The sequence below is a fragment of the Lepisosteus oculatus genome, chromosome 9, assembly GCF_040954835.1.
Source record: "Lepisosteus oculatus isolate fLepOcu1 chromosome 9, fLepOcu1.hap2, whole genome shotgun sequence".
Lineage (NCBI taxonomy): Eukaryota > Metazoa > Chordata > Actinopteri > Semionotiformes > Lepisosteidae > Lepisosteus > Lepisosteus oculatus.
Window position 1 is genome coordinate 13,433,916 of NC_090704.1, and position 18,887 is coordinate 13,452,802.

The window sequence follows — 18,887 nt, forward strand, 5'->3', positions numbered from 1 at the left end:
TATATTTTAATTATGAAATAAAATAAATCAAGTTACACTTTGTGAAAAACGATCATTATGGTTTGGTTTTTGACTATGGTCTGTTTTTGATATGTATTATTTAAACAGACTTAAACCATGCACATTTTTTTCTAGAGGACTTGTTATTGATCCTTTATTAAAATGAAATTACAAATAAGAAGACTGTATTTTAGTTTTGAGATTTAAAATTAAAATAGTTGGGATAAAAAAGGGGTTAATGAATAACATATGCCATCTTCATCCAGCACAGACAGGCTTCTTTGTTTATCTGTGAAATACAGTTAACCACAAGTCCAAAGTAAGATAATATAAGTACATGGGGACCACTTTTAACTCTCATTGAGTAAAAGATAAGAGAAAAGAAAATATTTTTCATGACAACTTTCATTGCAGTATAGTGGCTCTGCAGTTCTTTGGATTTGGTGATAATGTTGCATAAAACATGTATGAAAACCCTATTTTCTCCGCCAAGATTTAACACCTATGCTCTTCATATTTCTTTAATTTGTTTTTCATTAACCGGAGTGCAGTTTAAAAAAATATTTTGAACTGCCATTTGTATGCTACAACCTTCCTTTCTGAAGGCAGTTCCAGGGTACAATGCATGGAGAACAGGACTGAGCAGGGTTTGGTAATGTACAACACAAATGCATGATACAGTTTGTGAAATAACTCAAGAGGAAGGCATTTTTTTACACAAACAGGGTTGTGGGATTAAGAAACAAGCTACACAGCTGTGTTGTCCAAGTCGCCACCCTTATTCCATTCTAGACACAGCTGGGTGAGAATTCTTGGGTCACGTGGTTTACTCATAACCAAACAAGCTAGCTGGGCTGAATGACCTCCTCTCATCTGTAACCATTTTTATGTTCTTATTATTTCAAACCTTGCTCAGCAGGTGAACTACCATCTCTTTAGTAGCTTCTGTCACTCTTTATCCTTGATGCAGCACTAATCCCCCTCAAAGGCAACTTAATTTTAAATGTTCTCAAGAGGGCTCACTGCATCTAAACACAAAAATGAGAATGTAGTCTGCATATTGTTTTATTAATCTCATATAGTACCATGATTGTTGTGATGACAATTAGTACAATAGTTACAATACAGATTAGCCACAAGTTATGGACATTACATACTGTAGTAATGGTGACAGCATGCCCTATCATGCCAAACCATACTTTATGAAATCTAAGAAGGGTTACATCATGCTTGTAAAAGCTAATTTGTCCAGAAAGCATGCTTGCTTGATTATGATTAAGGTATGTGAACCTCATCTTGACAGGTTGACTTGAAGCTGGGGAAAACTGGGTGGAAACACAGCTGGCATGTCAGAGCAAAGATTCTGTGGAAGTCACTGTGTCAGGATGTCATTGTCAGCACATTACTGTGTCAGCACATCACTGCGTCAAGTGCGTCAGTGTGACAGCGAGTCATTGTGTCAGGAAACAGTGTGTCCCCTAGTCACTGTCTCAGTACATAAGTGTGTCATTGAGTCAGTGTGTCAGCGAGGTCATGCTAGTCCTGATACATTGATTTATCCCTCCAAATCATGTGTGGCCTAAAAGGGAACAAAAACTGTCAGAGAGTAAAATTAGCTCAGAATTAAACAATATTTAAGAGTTCATGAAGAATTATCTGCTAGCCTATGAAGATAAATTAGAACAGTTACCACAGTAGTATTATGGTTTATCACAGTTTTAGTTCTTTCTGTTTTGGAGACTGATATCTGAAAAGCATTCTTGACATTACTTAAAAACAGACAAATTCGGTTAAACTATGTCTGTAAAAATGCAATAAGGGATATTTTCATCATAGCCATCACAGCATAACATAAAACAAAGAAAATGTATTTTTAAATGTAAAGCTGTTAATAGCTCGGCCCTCTGCCATATGAAATGTTGTTCACTAACGCTGAAACATTTTTGACATTAGTTGCCCAGTGAACTAAATGTAACGATTATGTACATTCCAACATATTGCTTGAAATGTAACATACAGTACAAGTAAAAGAAAAATAAGCTATCATAGTCATGCAACTTCTAGAAATGTTTTAAATTGGCTTATGGACTGTTTAAAAATGGCTGTCCAGTTCCTTTTTAATCTGTCCAGTCCTTTTCAATCACATAATAACCAGTATGAGCTGTGTTCTCTCCTCAGGGGCTGGCAATTTGATTGAAGCGGTTACATCACAAAGCCGCCTAAAGGAATACTTTAGCAAAATAAGTTTCTGACCTACATATTGCTTAAGACAGCACCATGCATAGTTTAATTCTTGGAAAGGAATGAGCGGACAATGTATAAACAGAAAGGCTTACTTGTCCAATCTCGATAACTGTGATGTGTTTTTCATATATGATATTAAACCTCAATTTGCCATTTCTTGGTTTCTTACCTTTCTAGTTGATAGTGGCTCATTTCTCTCTATCTTTTGACAGTGGTGCAAGTCTAGACAGAAAGACACAACATTATAACACAAAAAAAACTTGTAAGCTAAGGCATTTTTAAAAGCCCTTTCAGTCACTCCAGATAAGAAAAATACTTCTAGCCAGCACAGAGCTGTAGCTTATTAAATATATGTATCATGAGATCTTCAGAGATAAAATAATATCATTCAAAAAGCAGCAGTGTGTCTGTAACTAGATCTATTTTCATAAAAATACCTTATGGAAAATGAGATTAAAATGATGTAGATGGCACATAAACATGAATCATGAACCTTTACAGCCTTTGAGATTGGCAGACACAGTTTTTCCTGTTTATGACACAGAATTGGTTTTCTGCTCTCAGTGAAGACACCTTTAGAAATCAGTCATCCCCATAAAAAATGACTATTCTACTGAGCACTTTCTGTCTTGAGGAGGTCTCAAGGTGAAAAGTCACGGAGGAGATGTAAATTAAATAGAATTCTCATGCCTTAGCCTCCCAAAGTCATGGTGAAATGGTTAGAGACAATAAGATTTGTCAAACGTATTTGAAAATTTATGGAGGACTTCTGTTACCCATAATATCTGGCTAGGTCCATTTACATGCTAAAATACTATGGATTCACACTATGGATGGATCAGCACAATTCCAAAATGACTTTAGTATTACTAGAGATATCCTGGACTTATCTAAATTACAATCACTTTTCCCTATACAATAATTGACATTCATGCAATAATGTTCTTTTATGCTTGCAGATCTCTCACTTACCTTCATGCAGAAAAACCTTTTTGCCAAACAAATAACTGGAAATATGACATGAACTGTTTGGTACTTTGTTGCCATAGAATAACAACATGTAAAAGGTGCATCCCTGGAATCTAGTTCTTTTCCGATCCAGTTTACTTGAATCTGGACTTTGCCATGGCATTCCATAGCTAAGTGCTTCAGATGCACTTTGGAGCTGGCTGTGAAATTAACATCTGGTCTTGTTTGTACCCCTTCCTGATAATGGAAAAAAACTCACTGAGCCGCAGCCTCCCACAGACTTGACAGCCTCATTAGTGTTCTTGTAATTGAATGCCACAATCTGGCCCTTAAAGTGCTCACAAGGTTCCAAAGCTGTTATATCAAGGTTTTTTTCTCCATATCTCTTAAACAACTGTGATGATCTCCACTGTTTGTCGCCACATGCTGTGATCTTTTGTATTAGTGGTTCTAGGATCTGTCTTGAAATTCCAGAACTTCATAATAAAAGAATTCTTTAACACGTCTCATGCCGAAAAAGCTTAAAAAACAAGTTTTATGAAGCTTTCCTCACAAGAAGGTTTTGAAATTTTGTCATGTTTATTCATCTTGATTTATCCTTCTGTGGGGCGCAAGAATTGGGTTGTGAATGTAATACCCTGATAAAGACTGTGACTCAATGTATAAAAAATGGTGTAGTCAAACTGTCAACTGCCCTTGCCAAATCAATAAAAAAATTAATGATTTTTGTTTTTTAGGACTTTGTGGGGACTGCATGTTGGAGAAACTGGACCACAGTGCCAACAAATAAAGCTGTAAATAAAATGAAGATAAAAATTGTTTGAAATTGTAGTTTGAAAATTATAGTCCAGGAAGTTGCATGTACAACGATTTCAATACTACCCACGCAGTATGAAGTCATTAAAGTAATCTTGCGATTAGTATGAAACATAGAACAAAGGAAAAGATTAATTCTGAGCAGACAGTTGACACAGTTATTAGAAACCACGGAGGACAATGAATTGTGTTTTCTTCCATTTCACTGCAGAGTGCAGATTAAAGAGGCTCTTATTTCACTTCTCTGCAGTGACATTGATAAAGGAGAAATAGTATAAACATGATACTGTATTACTGAACCATTTTTCTTATAAATAAGCAAATATCCTATGTTCTGCCAGAATACAAAAATTGACCCCCCGTTTAATAAATAAAAAACTCAAAAACTAAGAAGGAAAACGACTAATTTTTGACAGGGAGAAAATAAAATATTGGCGCACCTGGTTTACACAGTTGCTGTAGGTATTCTTCGCCACTTAAACATTTGAAGGTCAATAGCCACAGCTCAGAAGAAATTGTACAGTATATACTACTACTACGACTATCACTACTACTACTTCCACTACTACTAATAATAATAAATAGAAGACACAGCCAGAAATTTAAATCATTTTTTTTTTCTTAAAGGCTATCATACTCACAACGCGACCAATATTGACCAATTCAATAGTGGGTTAAAAAAATACTGTAAGCTTTTTTATTTTATTTTTTTTATAAAACGGATATCAGCATAAGGTCAGACCAATGTATATTTACATTTATGTAGCAATGAAGGAATTTAAATTTGCTGCAATTTTCGACTCAAAATGATCACACCTATTCGTAAGTTACTGAAGAATTATTATTATATTGGTTATTAAATCCAACTTAAAAAGGCTGGCTTTAACTTAAAATAATTATTGAAACAATTTCTACGAATACTACACATAATAAGATTTGCTGTTGGATGATATCCAGGTTTTATAAAGATGCTTATCTTTAGATTCCTCTTCATTCCAGTCACTTTCTTGCAAAACACCTTGTGTCATTTCTTGAGTATGCATGACGTGAATTTGTTCCATTGGAATTTCCGTGTATTTCACATTATTGGGCATTTTACATGTATAAGTTTCATTTGAATTCTTAGTCGTACTGTCTTCATCCTCGCTGCTAAGTTTTGGATTGCAAAAAGCCCAAACCATGACGCAGAAATAAATGAAGAATGTTGCCATCACGATGACCATTAACGTATACGATTCAATCATTGCTTCAGTCACGGCAGACGTCATCTTTCTCTTTTCTTCTTGATGTGCCCCACTAATATTTCCGATTTTAACTCCTGTCGTTGGATCGGATGTAGAAAACGTAATGCAACTTGCCGGTTTGAATCGTTAACTACATGGTTTCTGCTTTTGAATCACGGTTATTCTAATAGTAATAGAAGCAAATACAGCGAGAAAAAGAAAGCTTTGTACCTATAAACAGGTTTTCTAAACGCTATTTTGACGAAGTCGCGGATCAAATAGATTCCCAGTGTGTGTATCCGGCGTTTTTCAGCAGTCTGATGTTTGCCTGATCTTTCTCCGAGTCTGAATACTCTGGCAGGTAACTTCGAAATCGCTTATGATGACGTTGCCCTGTACCATCTGAACCTCAAAGGCGACAGCAGCAGCCAGACAAGTTTCAGCTGCACCCAAGAATTCCGGTATAGAATATAGAAAAAATAATATAATTATTTTCTTTAGGCGTGCAAAATATATTTGTTTTATCAAAAGTGTACCGAGCCGACTGGTTTAATTTGCATTAAAATCGTGTTTAAGTTGCTAGCTATATTAATGATCCTCCAGTAGTTTTAAGAGTATGTCATCTCAAAAATCCAAAACTTCCACTACATATTAATTTATATACAACTTTTAACAATGCATCTGCATGTATTTTTAATGAGTTTTTGGGTGGATTTTAATGCAAATAACAACAAATAATGTAAAATCAATGCAACTTTCTGAAATATATTTCTGAAATATTAGCAGATTTCCATGTTACTAGAGATTACTCCTGTCTGGAAAACAATGAATTAACATTTTTACGTACCATTTTATTAAAAATCACACATTTCAAAAAGTATTTTATTTTTCACTGCTTATCAGGATAAAGGGTAATTATCGGATAACATACAATGACTTTCTCTCTTGCCTTGTAGCTGTCACATGAATTGTTAGATTTCAGAATGTCTGAATATAACTATCCATTCACACAGAAAAGTACAATTTTGAACAAGACTGGAAAGGCAAGTATATCATCAACTTTCAGATAAACTAAAAATGCTAATATTAGCAAAAAATGAAATTAACACTGGCTTCTGGCCTTTCCCCATGTGAATGATCATTATTTCAACACACTTGGAAATTAAATATAATTTAATTTCAAATATCCTGGATATTTCTTGTGGATTTCCTACCATTGCCCAGTTTGCCCTTCTCATAGTCATAAGTTCCCATGAACCTTCTGTTCAGGCTATAGCTGCCTAAAGCTTTAAACTTGCATCTGTCTTTATTGTTGGCAATTGTGCACATATCATGTGAGTGAAATAGCCCATCTGAATCTAGGGGACTAAATATTTGCAAGTGTTATGTCTCTGCATGGCAGATATTTTCATTACCATGCTGTTCAGTATCAAGTGCTGAAACTGTAATGAAAACAATGCCTCCTTGGAATTTAGTTTTTAGATTAAAAAACAAACACATTAAAGGGTCTGTAGAGTATAGCTCATAGTCATAGTTTTTTTTCTCAGTGGTATTATAGCATTTCAAACTGCCTCTCTAACAATTCAGAGATTATGCATTATAATAAAATGAATTGAAGGTAATTGGTTTAGAATGCTCTAGATAATTTTGCATTAATAAATAGTGCAGAAATCTACCCAACTTTACAGTATGTGAATCCCAGTCCTGAATTATATTTTGGTGAGTTAACTTCAGTTAATGTCTTACAGATTTTTGTTTCATAATGAAGAGAATTCTTCATCTTAGTATGTGCTTAATAGTGCCTTATAAAGACCACTAATGCTTAGGACTAAACAGGCACACCCTGTCTTTGATAATACTGGAAGCTTAGCTGACTTTTTCAGTTATGCAATAGCAAGGCTGTTATAGGTGGAGCCTCATAAATGTTCAACTTGTCTGACAGGAGTCCAAACAGCAAAATGGCATGTAGTGTTTTTTTTAGATGTTTCACTTATTAATTTGGACCTTCCAGTTTGGAGATATGGAAAATCTTTTATTAGGATACAAAAGCAATAGAATTTGCTGTAAGTAAAATAAAAAAAAATTGAATGAGGTTTAAACATGATGGGAGTGAAGTGTCAATCACCTTTAAGCCTTGAAAAAATGGTTTTGAAAAGTGAAATTGCTCCCTGATCTGGAATATGCATGTGAACTGTTTCTCAGTAACACTGAAATGAAATCCATTAGAAGAGAAAACATTTTGTGTAAGTATAAGTGTCCCACACTTTGTCACCAAGGTGCCAATTCATTCATCACCTCTGGTATAAGTATGTGTCAAACACTATTTAAAGATCACTCTGAACAAATACTTGATCATTTCTAATTTGGGTAACATCACAAGAAAGGTGGTTAAAGAAATCTAGTCAATTTACTGACCATCAAGTCATTTTTGGTTAAAAAAACCCAACATTTTATTAAGGTGTTTTTAAAGGCTTTGTTCTGTTTTGGAAAGCTAATCTGAATGGGGGATGGTTGATCAGATCAGATGTCAACAATTAGGTCACAGACAGCCACCTTACAAGATGGTTCTTTGCCATTTTGTTTTATTCAGATCCTCTTGTACTTAAAAAAAACGATCATTTAATCAAATCAGCTGCTGTATTAGTTCATATAACCATAGCTAGAGGTAATGCAAATTCATAGGACTACTCGCTGTCTGTGCTTATTATGATACTGTTGGTACTGCATATACTGCAAAAGCCAGCATAATTGAAAATACAATTTCATTTAGAGATAAAGAGTAAAACATAAAAAGCAAAATAGCGTTATTTTCAAATTTTGGAATTAGAAAAATTAGAGAAATCAGTCAATGGTAAATGCACTAGCTGACTAAATGCAGGCAGACTCAATTTAAACCAGGCACATAAATGCAAAAATTGTCACGCTGGATGGCTGTGCTATCAAAGAATGGCCTCATAGCACATTACTGTTATACTCCTTTTCTAACTTCACAATTTCAAAAAGCTTGGAAATAACAACCATAATCTCCCACTATATTCCATTCAAGACCCCTATTTAAAAATGCATTAGATGGTGCTTCAGGCAATTGTTATAAAGAGCAATTCTCGTTGAAACGCTAACGCTTTTAAATGCTTAAGTAAAATATTTTTATTAAATGTTACGGTGAGAAAATGTTAAAGCACACTGGTTGTGAACGAGAGGCCTGCGCCACCATGTTTTCAATAAAGCTTTCACTTGCTACAAAGCAACACTCCTTAGGCGCTGTTCAAAATGTGTACTCCACTGTTTGAAATGCATGATACCATTAAAATCAAATTACATAGCATCAGCCTCTAATGCTAGTATTGATCATGTGAATGAAATGAAAGTGAATGAAAGCTTTCAGTGATTAGACTGACAATTCTGAGCATCTGCAGACCAAGAAAAATTAAATGAAACCACACTGACACAAGCGTGCACGTTCCCTTTCAGTTTACCAACAGCATGCCATGCCGAGCGCTACTAGTTACAGTTCCCAAGCAGACGTTTTTCAAGAACAGAAACAAGCACTTTAGCTGCAGATGCTTTCCGGGACTTGTAGTCTTTCACTGCAGCTCCTGCAATATGTTTCTAGAGCCCTGCCTCTATTAAAAACTACATTCTCCATGTGGCAGCGAGCTTGAAGTCCCGGATGTCTATCGCGCCGGAAGAGAAGACGGTCTCTTTCCCGGCCATCTTGTGGCAGCATCAAGCGAGCTGTTCGCTTCAAGCCTCGTAGAATCGGAGGAGAATCCCGCTGAAGGGGCGCCATCATGCCCGGACACCTGCAAGAAGGCTTCGGCTGCGTCGTAACTAATCGGTTCGACCAGCTATTTGATGACGAGAGCGACCCCTTTGAGGTGTTAAAAGCGGCCGAGAACAAGAAGAAGGACGGGGCCGCCACTGCTACCGCCAAGACTGCTGCTCAAGCCGCTAAGCAGCCGAAAAAAGAGTCGCAGAAGGACAGAAAGAACCCGCTCCCTGACAAGAAGGAAGAGACACAGGCTCCTGTGCCTCTCAAAAAAGAAGGTGACTTTTTTCCCCCTTTCTCTGGTCAGTGGACTGCGTATTTCAGAACATGGAAGGGGGTTGTGTTAATGTTACTGCGTAAACCCCCCATGAGGTCAACAACATGGTTCCTATTCTAAGCCAGTCAGACAGTAGTTCAGTGCCTTATACACGCTCGGCCAAGCTAAAAATGTACGCCTTTGGGGACTCGAAAATGCATTCTTCCTGTAGTCTCCCGGTGGTACCTGCGCATGCTTTATCCGGTGCTGAAGGGGGTCTAGATACGGTTAATTCTTTAAAATGCGTTTCCTAGTACCAGGCCTGCAAGATACTGCAGAGCGGGGAGGTTGCTGAAGTGTTTCGGTCTGATTAAAGCAGTTCCAACGCCGGCTACAGCAAGGCTCTCTCGCAGAGGCCTGGCGCTGCAGCAGTCAGGTCGCCAACCTCGTGGTGGAAGTTTGGGGAAGGCTGTCGAGCTGTCACAGCACTCGGAAGTCGATCTTCGCGAGTCGTCGCTCGCCGTGGAAGGCGTGGTGCTGGGAGCTAGCGAGGGAATTTTTAAACAATCGTTTGACCCCCTCGGCGTCGTTGGGCTTCATCAGTTTTGTCCTCTGCATGTGACGCAAACGGGCTCGTTCGTTTGCATGCATTCCTTTTAGATTTTAGTCCAGCGGCATGTACATCTCGGAACAGCTCTCACGTGCTTTGTTTGCATGATGTCGACTTCACGCCTGTATCGGGCAAACAGGAACCGCGCTAGGGCTTTATTCTAGTACCTCGAAAATTGTTTTTTTTTCCCCCCCAAACACGAGCTTGCGGACCTTTCTTGGGATGCACCCAACAAAATTCAAAATGGACTCGTTTTTATTTCGACTAAACCTGGAACTGGGCGCTTGATTTTTTTTCTAAAAATAGACGCATCCTTTGTAATCGTTTTAAAACGAAAGTGGGCGTTTACCAATTCAGTAAAAGGGCTTAATTTAGATAAAAAGTCCAGTTTGGTCCCATACAGAAGAGGCGTCCCCAACAGGTGCACATCCAAATGTGCCAGCAGCTGTCGGGTTAGGCTATATGGAGGTGTTCTGCCTGAGGGCTGTTTTTTGGAGGGGGGTGGGGTACAGATGCACTGGCTCTTAGAATTGGGAACCTTTTGACCAAATGATTTCTCTTGGTATATTGAACTAGATCTCCATCTAGTAGCAAAAGTTGTAACTTACCTCTTGAGAACCCAATATTGTGGGTTTTTTTCACTTAGTGAAGTGGTTTCACACCTTTCCAGCTCCAGTCGCCACTCATGCTGTAAGTCAGCATTATCATTATTCAGTTCATACTACATACAGGAGTTAACACATGCTTTTTGATTTGGTATGTACAAACTCGCTTGTTAAACCTGGTTTCTGCTAATTAGCTTATGACGCATTCGAAAAATACTCAGGAGTGTAAAATACATAAATCACCTGCTAATTAAGTTGGGGGTGCATTATAAAAAAAAAACATTTTAAGTCTTCTAACATCTTTCTTAACTTCACAGCAAACTAGCATTATGTCCTTTAGGAATTAAAATTATAACAGGTTGAGTTAATTTCTTCGTTTTAGCGGTTGTCCAGTTTGAAATCCACGTATACTTTTATATTCCAAAGCTGTAATTGAGTTCAGTAATCTAATTTATTTCTTTTAAATTGGACAGGACCAATAACACGTTGCGAGTTGAATCTGAATCGTGCTTCCCTGTTCACGGATGAAGGATTAGATTTTTCAGGCCTAACTCACCAGCTGGCTTTCTATTTCAGGTATCAGGAGAGTTGGCCGTAGGCCTGACCAGCAGTCCCCACACCAGGGGCAGCAGTCCCAGCAGCAGGGCTCTCAGCAGCAGGGGGGTCAGGGAGAGGGCAGGCCCGGCGACAGGAGGCCAGACAGGAGGCCCCCACGCGACCGCCGCTTTGACAAGCCTGCTGAAGAAAAGCCCGAAGGTGGAGAGTTCTCTGTGGAGAAGTAAGCTTACGAACAGTATAAGGGTTAGGAAGCTGTGGAAGGGGATGTTTATGGGCTGAGTTGGGGGCTAGTGGTTTTTTTGGGGGGGAGAGAAATGATTTCAGTTTTCCCAGACTTTGCAGAAAAAATGTAGATATGCCAAGCCATCAGCCCCTACATTAAAAAAAAAGCACATCAGTTACAACACAAAAATGTGTTCCTCAATGTTCAAAAGCTCTTTGTTTTTTAGAAGAAATTGAGAATTCTATATTAAATGTCACAAAGAGAAGGTGCGTCATAATCTGAATTAATTTGTCCCAAAGACAAATTTTTAGTTTTTAATTTTATACTAGACAAAAGGCATAGGACACTGCCTATTTGGGCCTATTTTCTGTGGTCAGTTGTGTAAAACGACTGGTGAGCTGAAATCTTGAAATTTTAAGTTTTACACAGTAATTTCCAGGAAAGTTCCCCCCCCTGCATATTGCCCCTGTATTGCAGTTACTTTGGTCATGTCTAGTTTTTTTTAATCCTTGACCTTCATTTGCAAATGTTTGAAAATAAGGATGAAAATAAACTCCTGTTTAGGGAGCACTTGGAAACCAATGCCAAAAATTTGGTAGAAAAGGTTGTTTTAAATGTTGTATTCTTTTTCACAGGGGTATCCCAGTTTATATATGAGCTACCATTAATCCAGGTAAAAATATTTTGAAGATAAATCTCTGGATAAGATAAGGCACTAAAGTGGTAAAGAGACTCACTGCACTCTGTTCCTAAATAGGCACGGCTATGGTGGTGGCAGGTACTGTTTAAAAAAATTTAAAGTAGAAGAAACCAGGCTGTGTGGTCAGGTAAGATTAGTCATTAAAGAAATGACAGAATTCCAAAGTGGTATCACATTGTCACGTTGGGGCTAGTGAAAAAAAGAGGAAGGTTCATCCTTCAAAACTGAAGTCACTACAAGGTTTCTTTTTGTGGTGTTTCTTATCTAAGAGGTATTGTTTAGTTTTTTTTCTTGTTTTCTTGGCTTGGCTTCCAAAAGGTTTATGGATCAGCAGTTGGGGTTATCCCTGTTGAATATCTGATTGACGTGTATCTTCCTCCCCCAGGTCTGCAGGAGAGAGGCCTTTGCGAGGGCGTGGCGGCGGCAGAGGTGGGCGTGGCGGCCGTGGACGCGGTATGGGCAGGAGTGACGGCTTTGACTCGCGTGGAAAGCGGGAGTTTGACAGACACAGCGGAAGTGACCGATCGTAAGTGGCTCGTAATACTTTTTTTCTTTTTGAAAAGTGTACTTCATGGCTTTGTTGGCTTATTAATCACTGGCTTGTTGTGTCAAAGCTAAGTAGTGCTCCGCTTTTGTTTCAGCAGCCTGAAACCTGAAGAAAAGCGTGGCGGGAGTGGATCTCACAACTGGGGCACTGTCAAGGATGAGCTGAGGTACGTTAGCTAGATCAGGGTGGCCAGCTCTGGTCCTGAAGAGTCGCAGTGCAGCAGGTAACACTTAAATCTTCAATTTGCAAAGACTTGTACCTTGTTGGAGTTCTGGTCAATTGAATAAGTTAATCTTCATTTCAGTTAGAAACTGCCAGCTGTGATCCTTGAGAGCTACAGGGTGTTGACTTTTTCTTTTCTGATGAATGCAGCTCTAAATGCTGAACAGTTTAGTCAGTGTAAGTCAAAAGTTAATAACTTTTTTCCAGGTGCTAAGGAATTGACAGTTTGGAACACACTACGCACTCATGTTGGTTGAAGCCAGTAGTTTCAGTAAAATCTGGGATCAAGATTGAAAATGCTTGTTTCCACAAATCCGGATGCCATTTGACCTGTGTACTAGCAGATCGCATTTTGTTACACTGCATATTAACAGAACATCGATGTCTTTTCAGTTTGACATTATGTGCATTTGTATGGTTTGGCTTTCCAACCTTAATTTAAGAGGCCTTAAATTAGTCTTGTGAAGACCTTGATGCCACTCTCGAGCATTTCTTGAATAGTGTGGACATTTTGTTGATGTTTGTTTACTCTAATTTCTAGTGAACTTGATCAATCCAATGTGACTGAAGAAACTCCTGAAGGAGAGGAACACCCTGTGGCAGACTCTGAAAACAAGTGAGTATGGGAGACAAAGGTACACCGTCTTCAACATTGGTATATTCGCATTATGTTTTGTTCACTGTGGAGACATGCACAAAATGTATAGTTCAGTAACATGATTTTAATTGTGGTATTTGCATGCTTTTAAGCAAGATCAGTCTTATTTCTTAACCAAAATATTTTAAAGTTTGCCTAGGCGAACTGGGATTGAATGGATAATTTTGTGGGATGTCATGAGTATTGCCACCTAAATCCATTGGATTGGCATTACTGAGGGCAGCACATTGATGTGGGGGTTAGCTCTGCTGCCTCATAGATTCTGAGTTTGATTCTGGACTGAGATGCCTTCTGTGTGGGGTTTGCATTTTTTCTCTGTGTTACCGTGTGGTTTTACTCATATTTCTTCTCGTCTGTCTCAAGACGTGTTGGTTATGTTACTTGGTGTCTCTTAAGTCATTTTTGTCTTTGAAGACTGTTGAAGTCTTTGAAGGGTGCAGGCAAGCCTTGATTGAAGGATGAGGTGAAGCTGGTTCTCTGGATTTAAAAAAACAACTGCTGGATGAGATCCTTGTCAATTAACTACTACCTACCAAATGGGCTGGATGATCCAAATGACCTGCTCTCTTTTTTAGCCTTTATGTTCTTGGGCTCCTATGGTAGGCAGTGTTTCTGCGATGCATAAAGAATAATGTGTTCCTGATTATGAATAGGTGCTATGATAGAAATCTGTTCCACTACAGGAGATGACTAAAAATTCCAATATGGATTTCTTTCTTTCAGAGAGAATGAGGTGGAAGAGGTCAAAGAAGAAGGGCCTAAGCAAATGACACTGGATGAATGGAAGGCCATGCAGGACAAGGAACGAGCAAAGGTTGAGTTCAACATCCGCAAACCCAACGAGGGCACTGATGGGCAGTGGAAGAAAGGATATGTTTTGCACAAATCCAAGAGTGAAGATGTAAGTTTCAGGGGTATTTTCATATTAAAAATTAGACCATTTAAAATTTTCTGTTCAAGTTAAGAACAGCACCTATAAATGTTAGTCTTATAAAAGGCTGTTTATTGTTTCTTTGTTGAGGCATTTAATTAAAATCTGAAGACTGAAAGGAAACTGGTAGTCTAGCTGAAAATTTGTTTTAATGGGGCAGTAACAGAAATTAATATTTTGTACAGGGTTCTCCAACATAGGTTGGTAGACTAAATGTTAATGTTTTAAAGTCTTTAAGATCTGTAAGTAATGCAACACCATTGTATTTTCAAAGCATTGATTGCAAACCATATAAATAATATTAACGTAATCTAGATTTGCTAATGATTTAATTCTCTATATAAGAGGGTACAGTAATTCTGAAGGAATGTACTGATTGGTATGAACATGTAACTTAAACCAATCCCTTTTCATGGCCTTTTTCTTCAAAAAACAAACAGAAACCTGCTGGTACTTTAATCGACAGTGCAGAGATGGAAGCTGATTCAACTACCTTCTGCCAAAAGGTGCTTATACCCCCCGTTATATTTACTTCTATAACTGTTGACAGCTTTGCTGTTGAACTAATGGGAGCAACAAGATTTTATGTTCTACGTTTTGAGTGTTAAAGTTATTTCCTTGGAGTGAGAGGTAATATCTTGATTTTTAATTGCTTATAAATGGGGTTTTCAAGAATATATGCATTGCCATGCCCTCCTCTGCATTCTGCTTTCTCAACCCAGCTTCAGTCTGAAGAATATTGTTCAGAATGCACACCCTCTTTAACACTTGAAGAATTTCAGTATGAGTAAGGTTTTATGGCGTTTTTATAGGAAAATTTAAAAGAGACCTATGGTTTTTCTTATAATATGGGCATTAGTGTTATAATCTGAATAGTAATGCAGACCTGGTCAGAGAACAGTACCATGAAGGGACTGTTTCAGGGTTTTGAGGGAATGTTTTAAATATTGGGTGTCTTGGTTTCTTCCAGTTAGGGGTTCCCTTAGCTACAAGAAATTTAAACAGCCTGTAATTTAGGCTGGATCAATATTGTGATATTAAGATTATTGCATGTTAGGTCTGTATTCTTCTTCAGTATAATTAAGAGAATATTATCTCTGTATGTTAGCTTAGTTGCCCTATCTCAGGGAGACATGGAGAACAGTATGGTTATTAAAGACCAAAACATGAAAAAATAAATATTTTGATAGGATGCAAAATAATAAATGACATCTACAAAATAGTAGCTGTTTCTGACATTTAGTTTATTCTGCCAGCCATGACAATGCAATTCAGTTTTTTAATGTTTTTTAAAAGGTGTTTTGCACATTTTGCTAACATGAGTCTTCGGTAATCCTTATTATGAAAACATCGTAAAAAGCTTTAAGTAATGTTAACAATACATATAGATTAAATCACACTTGTGCAAAATTAAAAACATGATCTTTTAATATTTTCCAGGTGAAAACTCACTTACATTGACAGCATACTGCTTGATATGCCCATTATGTTATTTATAAAACAAAGATGGCTATTGAGCATCCACATTCATGTAGTGGTTTTTAGACTAATTGAATTGAGCTTCCACATGGAGCTTTGTCAGTTCTGCATTACCTTATGTGATTTGTGTCCACTCATTGAGGCTGGTAATTTACACTACAGAATCAGATTTTGATAAAAACATATATTTGGAACAGACTGAATTGTAAGATTATAGGTCTTTCTAATCAATGCCCTTTCAGTATTTGTAGGTATACCTTTAGCAATACATCTTGACATTTGATTTAACTGAACTAATCTTTGTGCTGTATACTTTTTTTTACAATTTGAGCAACAGCTTAAAAAAGCATAAAACAGGAGTATGAATTCTCTTCCCAAGTTTTAATTTTATTAACCTTTGTTAAAGCCAATTAAAACTCTTAATTCAGTGTGGTAACTTATTTAACCCCTGCTTTTGCTTAACATTGTGTGCATATAGAGCATGAGCTTGTATGATTGATTTTTACTGCCGTGGAAAATGAAGAGGTATTTTTTTTCTAGGTGGCCCAGCAATCAGATGTTGGAGAACCCTGGTACATGTAGGATTGGAAATCTGTGCATGCATAGTCATGCATGTCCAAAATCATACCCAAGGATTTTAAGTTCCACAGAAAAAAATGTACCTGATACTTAATTCATGTTCAGGAATATTGTGCTATAATTACTTGGTCTCATTCTTTCCAAGTTTAGTTGAATTGGCTATGTGCAATTTTAGTCTGACATGCTTTCCTTTTTTCCTGCATTACTTTCTGAGTTTACAATAATATTTTTGACCCCAGGCCCATGCTGACGAAGCCTCTGGAGAGCACCACTTCCGGAAACCAGCCAACGACATCACATCTCAGCTGGAGATCAACTTTGGTGACCTGGGCCGCCCTGGTCGTGGCCGTGGGGGACCCCGCGGCGGGCGAGGGCGTGGTGGCAGGCCAGTGCGTGGGGGCAGGTCTGACAAGGTGAGGGGCTAGCCTTAAGAATTGAGAATGGGTACTAGAAACGTTTTGTAGAGGATATTTTTCTTCTGCACTTTTAGTGTACAGAATATTTAACAGGCTATACGGTTTCTTAAGTTCCTTACCATAGAGGCTTATGCCTATTCAGAGCTTCTGATTCTGATGCTCAAGCTTGAATTTGGTGCTAATGTTTCCTTGGCTGAATTTCCTCTTTTCTTTTTCTAGCCTGGTGGTGTCTCTGTTCCGAATGTGGATGATCCAGAGGCTTTCCCAGCTCTGGCCTAAAAGGAATCGCCATCAGCTGAACCTTAGCCCTCCGGGCCCTCCTCTACGAGGCTTGCATGCTTATGGATCCTTCAACTATAATAAAAAAAAAAATGAAAAGACTGTCATCCATACCATTCACACCTGAGGACTGAATTTTATCTGTTTTAAAAAGATAAAAGGACTTCTCTTGCTACACAGAAGCAAAATATTGGTAGAAGGTTTTGTATTTAGAAACATGGTAGCAGGGATGTTTTCATACAGTAATTTTTTTCAGAGATTATGCATTCTTCATGAATACTTTTTGTATTGCTGCTTGAAAATATGCATTTCCAAATATAGGTGTGAAGAGTGTGTATCAGTTAGATAATGGTGTGCCATGACTTGCTTTTTTCCCCCCTACAAACGTCATCAATGGAACCTTCTAGGGAGAATCTCAAAACCCAACAAGATGTACCAAAAAAGTTCACTGAATACAGTCCTTGTACATTATTCATGAGATGAGACAGAGCTAGCTTTTGATGATGTTAGCAACTGAAGAATTGTTTAATGGGTGGTTTAACAAGGTTTAGTATATCATCTCCAGTTTGTGGTATATCTTTTTAGTTTTTTCCCCAATCTTGGAGGCGTAGGTGATGCATTTGCATTTATTGCTCTTCTACACTTGATATGACTAATATTCATTGTCCCTACATCCTATTCCATAATACATTTTCATCTGAACATGAATTTTAGGTGGCTGATTGGTCCCTTAGCTCATACAGATACATGAACATCCCTGAATACCACTAATGTGTATAAGACAACCACTTGCAACCCATTTTTCACACCTTTGTTTATCATGTGTTTTTGGGCCTGGAGTTTTTTGGGTGTGGCTGACATTGCAGATTGGCACTCTTCGATATTACTTGGATTGATACTATCAAACATTGCCTATTAAAATTTGTCTACATATCTTGGCTTTTGGACTATAAAACCAACTTGATTTCACATTCACATACTAGTAGTTTATCATATTTCCCCAATACTCTGAAAGTATGCGCTATGTATACAACTATTGTATACTTTCATATACGTAAGCTAGAAATTTTAGGTATATGAAAGTATATGATTACCCTTCACCATTTCATTTACAGCAGCATTACTGCATAATTCTTCTGAAAGAAATAACATGAGTGTTCAGTTTGGGACAATTCAGTGTTACAAGGTGTGAATAATAATCCTGCTAAAGGATATTACAATGTTGGCTTCCATATTTAAAAAAATGGTAAGTGTGGTTACAATTCAAATGTAGTTTAAAGGCTTTTTAGCAAAAGTGGTAAAATTAGATTTAACACTACCATACACAAAACAAAGCTTTGTATTTAGTGTTTGAAAATCTACTTGGCAGTGTACATACAATGAGTGGCTCAAGCAGACTTTCTGTAGTAGAGCTGTTGGGTCCAGATAAGTTTGGGTTTTTCTGATTTAAAACCCTTTTCTGCAAACATCCCTGTTCTAATAAATTGCTTAGAGGTGTTAAATGTTTACTGCCTAAGGCAGTGAGTAGTGTGGAATGATTGCTATTTCATTAGTGGTGAATATATATATGGTTTTTGTGTTTTTATTTGAACGTTTCCATGAGCAGTTGATGGAAGACTGCGGAATAGCACATTTTTAGTATATAATGTTTTTAAGAAAGTTCTTTGGCAGATTGAGTTTAAATCTTGTAATCTTGAAATTTAATATTTTAAGGCTATAAAACAACCTACCTGTGTCACAAACTTGAAAAAGTGAAGCGTTTTCAGAACGGCTGCAGTATCTTAAATTTCTATGTTGCCTTTA

At 37.6% G+C, this 18,887-nt stretch overlaps 1 protein-coding gene and 1 long non-coding RNA gene across 8 annotated transcripts; one reads left to right on the top strand and one right to left on the bottom strand.

Moving 5' to 3' along the window:
* Positions 1-257: 257 nt before the first annotated feature.
* On the bottom strand, positions 258-5,612 carry LOC107078388 (uncharacterized). The gene is made up of 3 exons (XR_001479329.2): positions 3,217-5,612; positions 2,414-2,466; positions 258-1,596 (listed from the first exon to the last, which is right to left on the bottom strand). It is a non-coding gene; the product is annotated as an uncharacterized lncRNA (long non-coding RNA).
* A 3,327-nt stretch (positions 5,613-8,939) lies between these two features.
* Positions 8,940-18,586, top strand: serbp1a (SERPINE1 mRNA binding protein 1a). 7 transcript variants are annotated; one of them, XM_015355542.2, is made up of 9 exons: positions 8,940-9,323; positions 11,069-11,270; positions 12,359-12,499; positions 12,615-12,686; positions 13,284-13,358; positions 14,124-14,301; positions 14,772-14,837; positions 16,629-16,802; positions 17,025-18,586. In XM_015355542.2, exons 1-9 carry the CDS (start codon positions 9,044-9,046, stop codon positions 17,082-17,084), a joined length of 1,248 nt encoding a protein of 415 aa, XP_015211028.1. In that variant the 5' UTR covers positions 8,940-9,043; the 3' UTR covers positions 17,085-18,586. The 7 variants fall into 7 exon arrangements, with proteins under 7 accessions (XP_015211028.1, XP_015211029.1, XP_015211030.1 ...); XM_015355543.2 differs by having other exon boundaries at positions 12,618-12,686; XM_015355544.2 differs by having other exon boundaries at positions 8,940-9,299.
* The last annotated feature ends 301 nt before the right edge of the window (positions 18,587-18,887 follow it).